General features: G+C 39.3%; 1 protein-coding gene across 2 annotated transcripts in view; it reads left to right on the plus strand.

Moving 5' to 3' along the window:
* The window catches only part of Btbd7 (BTB (POZ) domain containing 7), a 71952-nt gene that overhangs the window by 41998 nt on the left and 16556 nt on the right, over nt 1-13398 (plus strand). For both annotated transcript variants that reach the window (XM_013016243.1, XM_013016252.1), the window contains exons 4-6: nt 1551-1759; nt 3744-3819; nt 10283-10443. In XM_013016243.1, the coding sequence (XP_012871697.1) occupies nt 1551-1759; nt 3744-3819; nt 10283-10443 (446 nt within the window). The remainder of the gene's footprint in view (nt 1-1550; nt 1760-3743; nt 3820-10282; nt 10444-13398) is intronic.

Here is a 13398-nt window from a genome sequence, read left to right on the forward strand (position 1 = left end):
CTTGTTCTTTTAAAATCTGAGATTGCCTTATCTTTATGGCATCCAGGTTTATAGTTTACATTCGTGGAACTAAAATACCCAGATAGTACTACTTTACATAGGTAGTAATTAAGCTAAGTTCACCTCTATCATCTACTGTGAAGTTGATTTTTATTAGTGTTAAGTATAATTCTATTTCATATTCATCTTGACTTTGTTGCCAGTTATGACTCTGCTTTTCAATGTGTTGTTAACCAGGCTTCCACATCTATACATACATTCCACATCTATAGCCAAGTTCTTGTCCAACATGGCAAAGATAGAGACTCTACTTGCAAGTTAATCAGTACTGTTTATAAATGGTTCTGTTAACCACAGTTCTGTCATTCACTTCATATCTTCAAGGATCTCATTTGTGTATTCAACACGTTTTTATTTAGTGCCTTTTATGTGAAAGAAGGTGTTAATGACATGCCAAAAGCAGCAGGTCCTGTCTCAAGATAATAAACTAGTAGCATCTTGTTTAAGAAAAAGTATTTGTTAAAAAAGCTTTGTTAAAAAAAATACAGATATCTGTATTTCTCCTCATCAGAAAAGAGAAGGAAGCACTACTTGATGTAGGTGCCATATTGGCTGCTAATGATCTTATATCACCTCAACAGTGGGTTCACCCTTTTCTTCTTACCTTCCATGATTTGATGTCCTTTTGTTAGGCTATAAAGCTCCAAGTTTATTGGAAAGCAATCTGAAGTAGCCATATTGTTACTATTTGTCATGATGGCATTTAAATTCTTCCTTTTTTTTTTTAATATGACCAGGATTATTTTTAATTTATAATAGTCTTAGTGAAGAATTTCTACCCAACTTTAGCCATTTTTCCTTCTATAGTCTATATCATTCAGCTTTTACATATTGTTATCTTTATATTTAAAATGACCTGTCTTAAAGAGAATAGCCATCTGTCCACAGATTTTCTTTTAAGTTCTTGAAATGGTATAGCTGTTTTCTTTAGGATCTTTTTCACTTAAACCACTTATTTCTTTTTCATTTAACCAGAATTAAACCTAGATGAGCACCAAACTTTAATGCTTTGCCAATTTTTGAGAGATTAAACTATTAATGCAAGGTATTATATTTTTTATTTGAATGATAGAAGAATCTTCATAAATAGCAACCAACCTGTATTTTTCTCAGATGAATGCTCTGTCAGTCAGGTGTTATCTGTGGCCTTCCTCTGGTCAGCTTTTACAACCCTATCATTTTTATTTACTCTTCTTTCTCCCTTTGGTTCAGTGTTTTCTACTGTACTACCATACTCAGACTATTGAATTTAAACATAAATATTTATTTTATTAAGCAGATGTGAAGATTCTTTACCTTCTTCTCTCGATCCATTTCTGTAATGGATCCAATTTCCTATGGATGTCTATTGCTATCCTATCCTACCAAGTCTTGGTGACTTCCATGAGTTCTTTTTTACTACTACAACTTTTACATATAGTGCCAGCACACTTATGTTCAATACGTAATATTTATGATTAATCTCAAGAAGTATTTGCCTTCTCTTTTAGGCTGTGAGGATATCATTGCTGAGAGCATCTCATTAGATACCTTAATTGCCATCCTCAAGTGGAGCTCGCATCCATATGGCTCCAAGTGGGTGCACCGGCAAGCTTTGCATTTCCTCTGTGAGGAATTGTCCCAAGTCATGACTTCGGATATTTTTTATGAACTCAGCAAAGACCATCTGCTTACTGCTATCCAGTCTGACTACCTACAGGTAATCATTTTTACACCTCTCAAATTCATTGTCACTGATATTTGTACCAAAAAAATCCATCGGTTCTCCATGACTCTTCTGTCTGGAGTAGGACAAGGGCAGGGAAATAGGCTGTGATAAATCACCCAGGAATGTTCTCTTCATATTTATACAACAAAAGCCTTCTGGCTCATTGGCCCATTGGTGAACACTGCTTCCATGACTCACCAATGTGAACAAGGCCACGACCTATCCAACTACACCAAATAGAGGTTGAGGCTAGATAAGGGCACATCCCAACAATAATATTCTGTTGATATGCATTTACTTTAATAGTTCCTTTTAGTTGAATATCAGTTGTATAGATTGTAGTCAGTAGCTTAAAAAAGCACAAAGTAAAAATGTTCAATTTCTTACCTGCTTCATCTACTATAAAAAAATCATGTTTATGTATTCTGTCAAAGTACAATGTTATTTTCAAGTTTTTATTGGAGAGGATTTTTTTTCTTCTTTGATACAGGGTTTCATTATGTAGTTCAGTCTGGCCTTAGACTTGAACCGTTCCTGCCTGGCCTCCTTGGAACCATAGTTCTTCCAGTTTTAGCTTCCCAAGTGGCTAGAATTGTAGGCATGAGCCACCAGCACCCCACTTGGAATTAAGTAAATGCTTTGTGCTTGATTTATATGTCAGTCTAATTTGCTAATTTTAAACTAATAAATTTTAGATATATCAAAAATTACTTATTTTTGGTGCCAGTACTGGAGCTTGAACTTGGAGCCCTCTCAATTAGCTTTTTCACTCAAGACTGGCGCTCTTACCACTTGAACCCCAGTTCACATACAGCTTTCTGCTGGTTAATTGAAGATGAGTCTGTCAGATTTGTCTGCCTGGATTGACCTTGAAGCTTGTTCCTCATATCTCTGCCTTCTGATTAGGATGATAGGTGTAAGCCACTAGTGCCTTGCAAAGCTGTTTTTAAGTTTAAGGTTTGTTTTTGCATTGGCTGTATGAATTTTATGCCAAAAAATGTATAGCAGTTTTAATGTGATGGAACCAAAATCTGTTGAGCTGCTTCCTACGTCTTTGTGTGTTTTCTAGATAAATTATGAAATGTCAACATCTCTGTCAGAAAATGAAAGGAAAAGTTAAATTCAGATCTGTGTGTTTTCTGCAACATTGCTTTGATTGCCATCCAAATGTCACACTTGGACTTGATTTGTGGGGAACCTTTGTTCATTAATCTTGTCTTGCTGTCCTGTCAAGACTAGTTGTTTGTGGGAGTTAGTCAATTACCTCAGGTAATTGTCTTTATTTAGGAGCTTTGCATTCCTTGTAGACAGTTAAAATCTTAGAGTGCAGCCTAAGTTTAAAAATAGTAACCAGGGTGCTGGGAAAGTGGCTCAGAGGTAGAGTGCTTGCCTCCCATGCATGAGGCCCTGAGTTCAATTCCTCAGCACCACATAAACACAAAAAGCGGAAAGTGGGCTCTGTGGCTCAAGTGTAGAACACTAGCCTTGAGCTGAAGAGCTGAGGGGCAGCACCCAGGCAGAGTTCAACCCACAGACAAAAAAAAAAAAATTTTAAACAGAAATAAGGGAAAAATAGTAAACAGAAATAAGGGGCCCATTGCCATTTCACAGATTATACTTCAAAGGTCCCTTAAAACCTGCAAAATTCCTAGTGGAGATTTCAACCTCTCTTCCCATCTTTGCTAGGTAGTAGTCACTGGTAGCACTGTGTTTTTACTTTTATGTATTTATCTACATCTTGTCCCCAAGAAAGATCTTAACGTAACTGTAGAAAACCCATTTACTAAGATAAAATACACTTAAAATAGGAGACCACAGAATTAATTTCTGTACATTTGTTGTTAATGAACCAGAAACAGAATTATGAAATTTTAGATAGCCAGTATAAAGAGGAAAACATGGTAAGTTGTACTGTGTATTTACATTTAACCTAGAAAAAGTCACTATAATAAACATAAACCATCTTTTATTATAGGCAAGCGAGCAAGATATCCTTAAATATCTGATTAAATGGGGAGAGCATCAGTTGATGAAAAGAATAGCAGACAGAGGTAAGTTAAGACAACTAGATTGTGCCAATCAGCTTACATATCTTGTTAGGGGTTTTATATCCCAAAGCTTACTGCAATGCATGCAGTATGCCAGTCTTACAAACAGTACCAATCTGGCCATCAGTGCCTCACACCTGTAATCCTAGCTACCTCAGAAGGCTGAGATCTGAGGATTATGATTCAAAGCCAGCCCAGACAGAAAAGACCATGAGACTCTTATTTCCAGTTAACTACCAGAAAAAGCAAGAAGTGAAACTGTGGCTCAAACGATAGTGTTAGCCCTGACAACATAAAGCTTGTACCTAGGCCCTGAGTTCAAGCCCAGGACCAGCCAAAAAAAAAAAATAGTTTTGTCCTGGCACTGATAGCTCATACTTATATTCATTGATGCTTAAGAGGCTGATATCTGAAAATCAACATTCAAAGCCAGCTAGAGTCCAAGAGACACTATCTCTAACCAGTAATAAAGCTGGACTGGAGGCATAGCTCACTTGTTAGAGTACCAGCTATGAGCAAAACAGCCAAGCAGAAAGTACAAAGCCCTGAGGTGAAGTCCCTGTACTCACAAAAGAATATATATATATTTATATTTATATAGTATATCATATTTTTATTATATTTCATATTTATACATGCATACAGTATTGAACACTATTAAGTGGTATGAAAATAGAAGTTTTTATAGTCAAGAGAAGAGGTGATATATATATATGTTGTTAAATATATCAAAATTTTATTTCACAGTTTTAAAAAGTTATGTAATCAAGTATTACAAAAGCTTATTGTTAATAGAATATTTCTAGAATTATTGTTGATGATTGCACAACAATATGAATGTATGAAAAGCCACTGAATTTCTTACTTTAAAATTGTGAGAATGACTAGGTGTCAGTGGTACACACCTATTCTAGCTACTCAGTAGGCTGAGATATGAGAAACATGGTTCAGAGCCAACCCAGGCAGACAAATCCAAGACATTCTCTTGCCTTCAGTTAGCCGTGGTGTAACTGATAAGACAGTTGCCATAAGTGGAAAAGGCCATGTACTGACTTTTAAAAAATCCTAGTACTGACTTTTAAAAAAAGGTCAAAATGATAAGATGGTGAGGTTTTTTTGTTTGTTTGTTTGCCGGTCGTGGGGCTTGAACTCTAGGCTTGGGCGCTGTCTCTCAGCTCTTCAGCTCAAGGCGAGTGCTCTACTGCTTGAGTCACAGTGCCACTTCCGGTTTTCTAGTGGTTTATTGGAGATAAGAGTCTCCATGACCGGACTATTAAAAAAAAAAAAGTCTCATAGACTTTCCTGCCCGGGCTGACTTTGAACCATGATCCTAAGATCTCAGCTTCCTGATTAGGATTACAGTCATGAGCCACTGGCACCCAGCTTAAAAAATAATTAAATTTATTTATTTAGTTAGTTATATTTGGTAGTGGGGCTTAACCTCTTGGCCTGGGCACTCTACCTGAGCGCTTCAGCTCAAGATTAGCACTCTACCACTTGAGTCACAGTGCCACTTCCGGTTTTCTAGTGGTTTATTGGAGATAAGAGTCTCACGGACTTTCCTGCCTTGGCTGGCTTTGTACCATGATCCTCAGATCTCAGCCTCCTGAGTAGTAGCTAGGATTACAGGCATAAGCCACCAACTCCCGGCTTAAAAAAAATTTTTTTTTGGGGTCCAGTGGAGCCTGAATTCTGGGCCTGGGCGCTGTCCCTCAGTTCTTCAGCTCAAGGCTAGCGCTCTACCACTTGAGCCACAGCGCCACTTCCGGCTTTTTTTTTCCTTTCTGCTTATGTGGTGCTGAGGAATCGAACCCAGGGCCTCAGGCATGCAAGGCAAGCACTCTACCACTGAGCCACCTTCCTAGCTCCATTAAAAATTTTTTATAATGCCAATATGTAACCTATTCTCATTCATGGAATTGGGGAGGGGGCAGGAGGGGAGATTCTGCGTGCCGGTTGTGAGGCTTGATCTTAGAGCCTGGGTAAGGCTAGCACTCTAGTATTTGAGCCACAGTTCCACTTAAGATTTTTTGTTTGTTTTTGTTTTGTTGTTTTTAGTGGTCAATTGAAGATAAGCTCGTGGACTTTCCTACCCACACTGATTTCAAATCACACTCTTCAGATCTCAACCTCCTGAGTAGCTAGGATTCCAGGCATGAACCTGGCTGCAGAATTTTATTTGCAGATTAGCCTGCTTTAAAAAATGTATTTGTAGATGGGTACTAGCCCTGGCAGGACTTATTTCCATTAAATTACTCAGAAAAAGCTGGAAGTGGCACTGTGGCTCAAGTTGGTAGAGCACTAGCCTTGAGCAAAAGAGGCTCAGGAACAGTGCCCAAGTTCTGAGTTCAAGTCCTAGAACTAGCAAAAAAAAAAAAAAAGTATTTTTTGTAACTTGAAAATCCATTCCTGGCATTTTTAAGAGCACACAAAGAGTAAGAAATAAATGCTTGTTATCTAGTACACATCCCCAGCTGAAGGTGAACAAGGCACCAAGGCTTTAATCTTCTTTCAGATCTACTGTAAACAAGTGTCCTTTTCACAGTCTATTTAGTACCCTTTTTATGTTTCTTAGTCATAATGTGTGTTATATAAATGTCACTGGAACCTGAGTTTCTGTGCTGTTGACCTCATATGAATTCAGTATTAAATAAAGAACATATGTTATAAGAATCAGTTGATGAAACTGCTATGCTCAGAGGTTTATAGGAAATTAACACTGTGTTTTCATAGGAGCAGTGGTTTGGTTTCATTAAGTCACTATTCGTGTGAATTTTGTAGGACATAATTATATATCCAAGTAAGAAGAATCATTGCCTTTAACTTCATAATCATTATTAAAGGCCATTGGTTCATTGATGTGAGGTTGGTTGTAATGAAAGGACATATTTACTTTGATCAAATAAAAGCAGCTTTAAGGGATAAAATATCCTTTAAAACAGTAGTTTAAAACAGTAGTTCTCATTGTGAGATTAGCACGGAAAGTTCCTCTGCTAGGGATAAGAGGGAAGCTAAGCCAGAAAGGCCACATTTTTTTTCACCACCTTTTATAAAAGTGGTTCATACCTATTACTTACTTGGGGATTCACATAATATTTCATATGAAAACAAAGCACTACTTAAAGGAAAAGAATTGTTTTGGGGATTGGGAGGATAGCCCAGTGGTAGAGCACCACCTTTCTAGAATGTATGAGGCCCAGGGTTTGATCCCCATTACCAAAATGGGAAATTAATTATGTATAAACACAAATCATAGCAAGGCAGTTGTAACACAGTTGTAACTATTCTTTAAAATGCTGTATCACATGATTTAAAAAAGATACAGGCCAAGCCGGGCGCTGGTGGCTCACGCCTGTAATCCTAGCTACTCAGGAGGCTGAGATCTGAGGATCGCGGTTCAAAGCCAGCCCGGGCAGGAAAGTCCGTGAGACTCCTATCTCCAATAAACCACCAGAAAACCGGAAGTGGCGCTGTAGCTCAAGTGGTAGAGCGCTCGCCTTGAGCTGAAGAGCTGAGGGACAGCGCCCAGGCCCAGAGTTCAAGCCCCACGACCGACCAAAAAAAAAGATACAGGCCAGCCACTGGTGGTTGACGCCTGTAATCCTAGCTATTCAGGAGGCTGAGATCTGAGGATTCCTTCTTGGGCAGGAAAGTCTATGAGAGAAAACCAGAAGTGGCACTGGGGCTCAACTAGTAGAGTGCTTGCTTGAGCTCAAGAGCTGAGGGATGGTGAGTGCTGAGGGAGGCTGAGAACTGAGGATTGAGACTCAGTGAGACTCTTATCTCCAATAAACCACTCAGAAAACTGGAGGTAGTGCTGTGCTAGTCTTGAGCTAAGGAGCTGAGGGACCGATCGTGACCAGGCCCAGAGCAAGCCCACGACCGACAAAATAAACTAAAATAAACATTGACATAATGACTGGTACATCTCATTGTTGCAATGGGTCCACCTGTATCCCTATTTAAATGATTTGTTTTTTCCCTTCCCCTCCACAAATTATACCAACATCAAATACAGTGAAAGCAGAGGTTATACCGTGGGGGAGGGACATACAAAGCAACAAAAAAATTATCTTATAAATATGTTAGAAACAATCGCAAGAAAGAAAAACCATTTGAATCTTTATCTTGGGGTTCATTTCACAAATTTGGTGGGGGTGTGTGTGTGGGAGATGGGAAAGGATGGGAAGGGGAAACAAAGGAGGAGACAACAATGCTTGGTAAGAAATGTACTCACTACCTTGCCCATGTAATTGTAACCCCTCTGTACGGTATTTTCACAATAAAAAATAAAAATAAAATAAAACAAACATTGAAATGGGGTGGAGGGGAGAGTAAAGGGTGGGTGACATTGTCCAAAATGAAATGTAGTCATTACCTGACTTATGAAATGGTAATCCTTTATGTAACACCTTAGTAATAACAAAATTATATTAAAATATTAACATTGATACTTGGGAAGATTGTGGTTCAAAGCCAGCTTGGGCAAATAGTGAAACTCCTACCACAAACAGTATCTGAGCATGGTGGGCTACACCTGTCATTCTAGCTATGCGAAAAGTATAAATAGGATGATTGTAGTTCAACAAGTCAGCCTAGGAAAAACCTAGGAAAAGACCCTATTCTATCCTCAAAATAATGAAAGCAACAAGGGCTGGGGTGTGTGTCTCAAGTGACAGAGCCCCTGCCTAGGAAAGTACATGCCTGAGTTCAATTTTCAGCACCACAAAAACAAAACAACCCAAAACTTCATTCATGAATATAGTAAATGCTGGATTTTTACAAGTATTCTATAAGCAGTCTGTATCTTCCTCTTCTTTTTTTTTTTTGGTCAGTCACAGGGCTTGAACTCTATGCTTAGGCACTATCCCTGCGCTCTTCAGCTTAAGGCAAATGCTTTACCACTTGAGCCACAGCGCCACTTCCAGTTTTCTTCTAGTGGTTTATTGGAGATATAAGTTCTAAGTATTTTTCTGCCCAGGCTGGCTTTGAACCATGAAACTCAGATCTCAGCCTCCTGAGTAGCTAGGATTACAGGCTTGAGCCACGGGTGCCCAGCTTTCTTTCTTTCTTTTTTTCTGGTTGGTCATGGGACTTGAACTCTGGGCCTGGGCGCTGTCTGAGCCATCAATGCCCAGCCAATGTTATTATTTTTAAGAAAAAGGAGATAACCCGCCCCCTAGATTAAAGACATTATAAAGATTTCCAAATTATTTTTCTTCCCAATATTATAAGCAAATCTGTATTTTTACATCTTCCCTTTTCATTAATAGTCAAGAAGGAAAACATTCTCTGCTCTGAACAATGGACATTCATTGCGTGTTAGAGTTCAAAGGGTCCACACACATGCAGTAAGATTTAATAAAAATCTTTTTTTCTTTTAGCAGTGCTGGATTTGAAACTCAGGGCCTCACACTTGATTGACAGTTCTCTGTCACTTGAACTATGCCCTTTAGCACTCCTGATAGCCCCACCCCTTTTTTTTTTTTTGCCAGTCTTGATGCTTGAACTCAGGCCCCATCACTGTCCCTGAGCTTCTTTTGCTTAAAGCCAATACTCTACCATTTGAGCCACAGCACCACTTCTGGCTTTTTCTATTTATGTGGTGTTGAGGAATCGAACCCAGGGCTTCATGTATGCTCGGCAAGCATCCTACCACTAAGCCACATTCCCAGCCAAGAATGTATCCCTAAAATGTCTGACTTTTTGGACTACTTTAAAATAAAATAAGGGCATTGTACAGCATGCAGCTTAGTTTGCTCATTAGTATATGTATTCACTAACAATTTAACACATACCAATCACTTGGTATCCAAAGGAGGAAAGCCTAATGTATATTCATTCTATCAAGGTAGGTAGGTGTGTGTGTGTGTGTGTGTGTGTGTGTGTGTGTGTGTGTGTGTGTGTGTGTGTGTGTGTGTGTGTGTACTGGGGCTTGAACTCAAGCTTGGGCTCGTTTAGCTTGCTTGCTTGTGACTGGCACTCTATCCCTAGGCCCAAACCTTCAGCCTGCTTTTCTGCAGGTTAGTTGGAGATGGTATTGAAAGGACTTTTCTGCCTGGACTAGCTTTGAATTTTGATCTTTAAGGTCTCAGCCTTCTGAGAGGTATTAGTCTTCTATCAAGTTTTAGGATTTTTATAGGCCCAGGGCCCAGGCCCTGGGTTCAAGCCCCAGGACTGGCAAAAAAAAAAAATACATTTTTGATCAAACTCCAGATGTTGATAGATTGTCATCTTTCCTATTTTGAGTTGGTTGATAGGAAAGACTTTTATTCTTTAGGAAAAAATATTGCTGTTCTTGGTTATTATACTTTTTCTTTATCTAAATAAGCTGCTTTAAAAGAAAAACAGATGTTTTTACATCCCGTGAAAGCAAATATAGTGATATACATAGAATGATACTGAATGTAGAGTGTATATGGAGAAAAACGCCTGTCTCCTGAAATTTGGATTTGGTGTCTCTTAGAACCAAACTTACTGAGTGGCACTGCACATAGTGTGAACAAAAGAGGTGTGAAAAGACGGGACCTGGACATGGAAGAACTTCGAGAGATCCTTTCTTCTCTTTTACCTTTTGTGCGGATTGAACACATCTTACCTATAAACAGCGAAGTATTAAGTGATGCAGTAAGTGGCTTCTTTCATTTAAATCCCTTCCATGAGAACGCAAAATACCAGGCTTTTCTTCTTTCAGTCATTACAAAAAATTTCTCCTTCTAAAAAAGTATTGTGAAACTGCAAATTCCATGAGGACAGAAATAAATGTCTGTTTTATGCAATGTTGTGGCCTCGATGTCTTCACATAGTACAAATAAATGTTTGATAGGTGAGAGTTGACTTGGTAAATGGGTCTTATAAGAGTATAGTTCCAGGTAGAATTAATCATTTTTCTGTGTAGATCAAGTAGATCCTTATTATAAGAGGAAAATGGAGACTCTTCAAGTACAGAAACAAGTCAAGACAGCTAGAGGATTGATTCATATAAAAGATTCATGGAAGCCAGATACCATTGGCTCACACCTGTAATCCTAGCTACTCAGGAGGCTGAGATCTGAGGAACACAGTTCAAAGCCAGCCCAAGCAGGAAAGTCTGTGAGCATTTTATCTCCCGTTAATTACCAAAAAGCCAGAAGTGAAGCTCTGGCTCAAGTGGTAGAGTGCTAGCCTTGAGCAAAAAAGCACAGTGCCTTGGCCTTTAGTATAAGCCTTAGTACTGGCACCAAAAAAAAAAAAAAAAAAAAAGTCAGGCACTGGTGGCTCAGGCTCACACCTGTAATCCTAGCTACTCAGGAAGTTGAGATCTGAGAATCAGAGTTCAAAGTCAGCTGTCACAGGAAAGTCCATGACACTTTATCTCCAATTAAACACAAGAAAACCAGAATTAGCACTGTGACTCAAAAGTGGTAGAGCACTAACCTTGAGAGAAGGAGCTCAGGGACAACGCCCAGTCCTGATGACTGACCAGAAGAGAGAAATGGGGAGAGAGGAAGAGGGAGAGAGGGAGGAAGAGAAGGATACATGGACCTTCTGACTGTACTTCTGACCATTTCAATATTAATGGCACTGATATTTCATGTTTTTTAGGGTTGTTGGTGTGTCCTAGGTTTGAACTTAGAGCCTGGGCACTGTTCGTAAGCTTTTGTGCTTAAAGCTAGTGCTTTACCACTTGAGTCACAGCTGCACATCTAGCTTCTTGGGGGTTAATTAGAGTTAACAGTTTCTCACCTGGGCTGGCTTCTAACCATAGACCTCAAATCTCAGTCTCATAAGTATCTAGGATCATAGGTGTGAGCCACAGGCACTTAGCTTCATTGTTTTGTTTTTGTTTTTTGGGTCTTTTTGGAGGGGGGTCCGGTCGTGGGACCTGAACTCTGGGCCTGGGAGCTATCCCTCAGCTCTTCAGCTCAAGGCTAGTGCTCTACCACTTGAGCCACAGCGCCACTTCGGGCTTTTTTCTTTTTGCTTATGTGGTGCTGAGAAATCGAACCCAGGGCCTCATGCATGCAAGGCAAGCGCTCTACCACTGAGCCACCTTCCCAGCCCCCTATTGTTTTGTTTTTTAACTAATAGAATTGTTTGAATTAATGGGTGGAAAAAATGTTAGTCCCTCATAAGTGAATGCATTTAATGCAATACTTGTAAACATAGTTTTTTGGTTTTACATAGAAATTTATGTAATAATGGTATACATGTTTCATTATGTGAATAGTGTATGTAATTATCAAAGCTTGATATTAGCATATCTATCACTTTGATATTTCTTTGTGTTGAGAATATTCAGAATGCTCTTCTAGCTATTTTGAACTGTATAGTGCGTTGTTATTTGTAGCCACACCACTGTGGAAAGGATCACTTAGAACTTACTCTTTCCGATGCCGAGCGCCATTGGCTTACGCCTGTAATCTTAGCTATTCAGGAGGTTGAGATCTGAGGATCATGGTTCAAAGCCAGCCTGGGCAGGAAAGTCCGTGAGACTCTTATTTCCAATAAACCACTAGAAAACCGGAAGTGGTGCTGTGGCTCAAGCAGTAGAGCACTCGCCTTGAGCTAAAGAGTTGAGGGACAGTGCCCAAGCCCAGAGTTCAAGCCCCATGACCAACAAAAAAGAAAAGAAAAAGAAAAAGACCTTAACTCTTTCTGAATGGTACTATTGAACCCATTGGCGGCCTCCACCTACTGCCTCCAGTAACAGCTATGCCACTCTCAACTTTTTCAGGACAATTTTGGAGTTTGAACTCAGGCCTTCCAGGTGCTAGGATGTTGCTCAACCACTGGAGCCACAGTTCCAGGCCCCCCCCCTTTTTTTTTTTTGCTGGTCGTGGGCCTGAACTCTGGGCCTGGGTGCTGTCCCTCAGCTCTTCAGCTCAAGGCTAGGTAGGGTTTCATAAATTTTCTTTCTTGCTGGCCAAAAAACCAAGATTCTTCTGCTCTCAGACTTCTCAGTAGCTAGAATTATAGACTTAAGCCACCAGTGCTTAGTTTCTACTGTCAACTTTGATGAGATCAACTCTTATTTCATGTATGAGTGAGATTATACCTGCATTCATCTTTCCTTGCCTGGCTTATTTCACTTTTGTCAGATACATAGTTTGCAAATGTTTTCTCCTATTCTGTAACCTCTCTCCACTCTGTTGATTGTTTTCCTTTGCTAAACAGAGCCTTTAGTTGGATAATCCCATTTGTCTATTTGTTGTTTTGTTACCCATACTTTTGAGGTTTTATCCAAAAAGTCCTTGCCTATACTATTTTCTTCTGGTAATCTGTAGGGAGATTTTTTTTTTTTTTTTGCTTGTTTGTTTTGGTGCTAGTCCTCAGGGCTTGGCTGCTGTCTTTCAGCTTTTTTGTCCAAGGCTAACCCTCTACCACTGTGTGGGCTGTCTCTGAACCTTGATTCTTAGGTCTCAGCCTACTTAGTATGGTAGGATTACAGGCATTAACTGAAACTTCTAGAATATACACATTTTCAAACACTGATGTCTAATCTGTGATTCTAGCATAACAGATAAGGCAAAATTGTCCAAGGAAAAAAGTCTCATTAAAATAGGAATTAAGCCTAATGAACACAAATCATGGTGCTACAGT

The sequence above is a fragment of the Dipodomys ordii genome, unplaced genomic scaffold, assembly GCF_000151885.1.
Source record: "Dipodomys ordii isolate 6190 unplaced genomic scaffold, Dord_2.0 Scaffold2, whole genome shotgun sequence".
NCBI lineage: Eukaryota > Metazoa > Chordata > Mammalia > Rodentia > Heteromyidae > Dipodomys > Dipodomys ordii.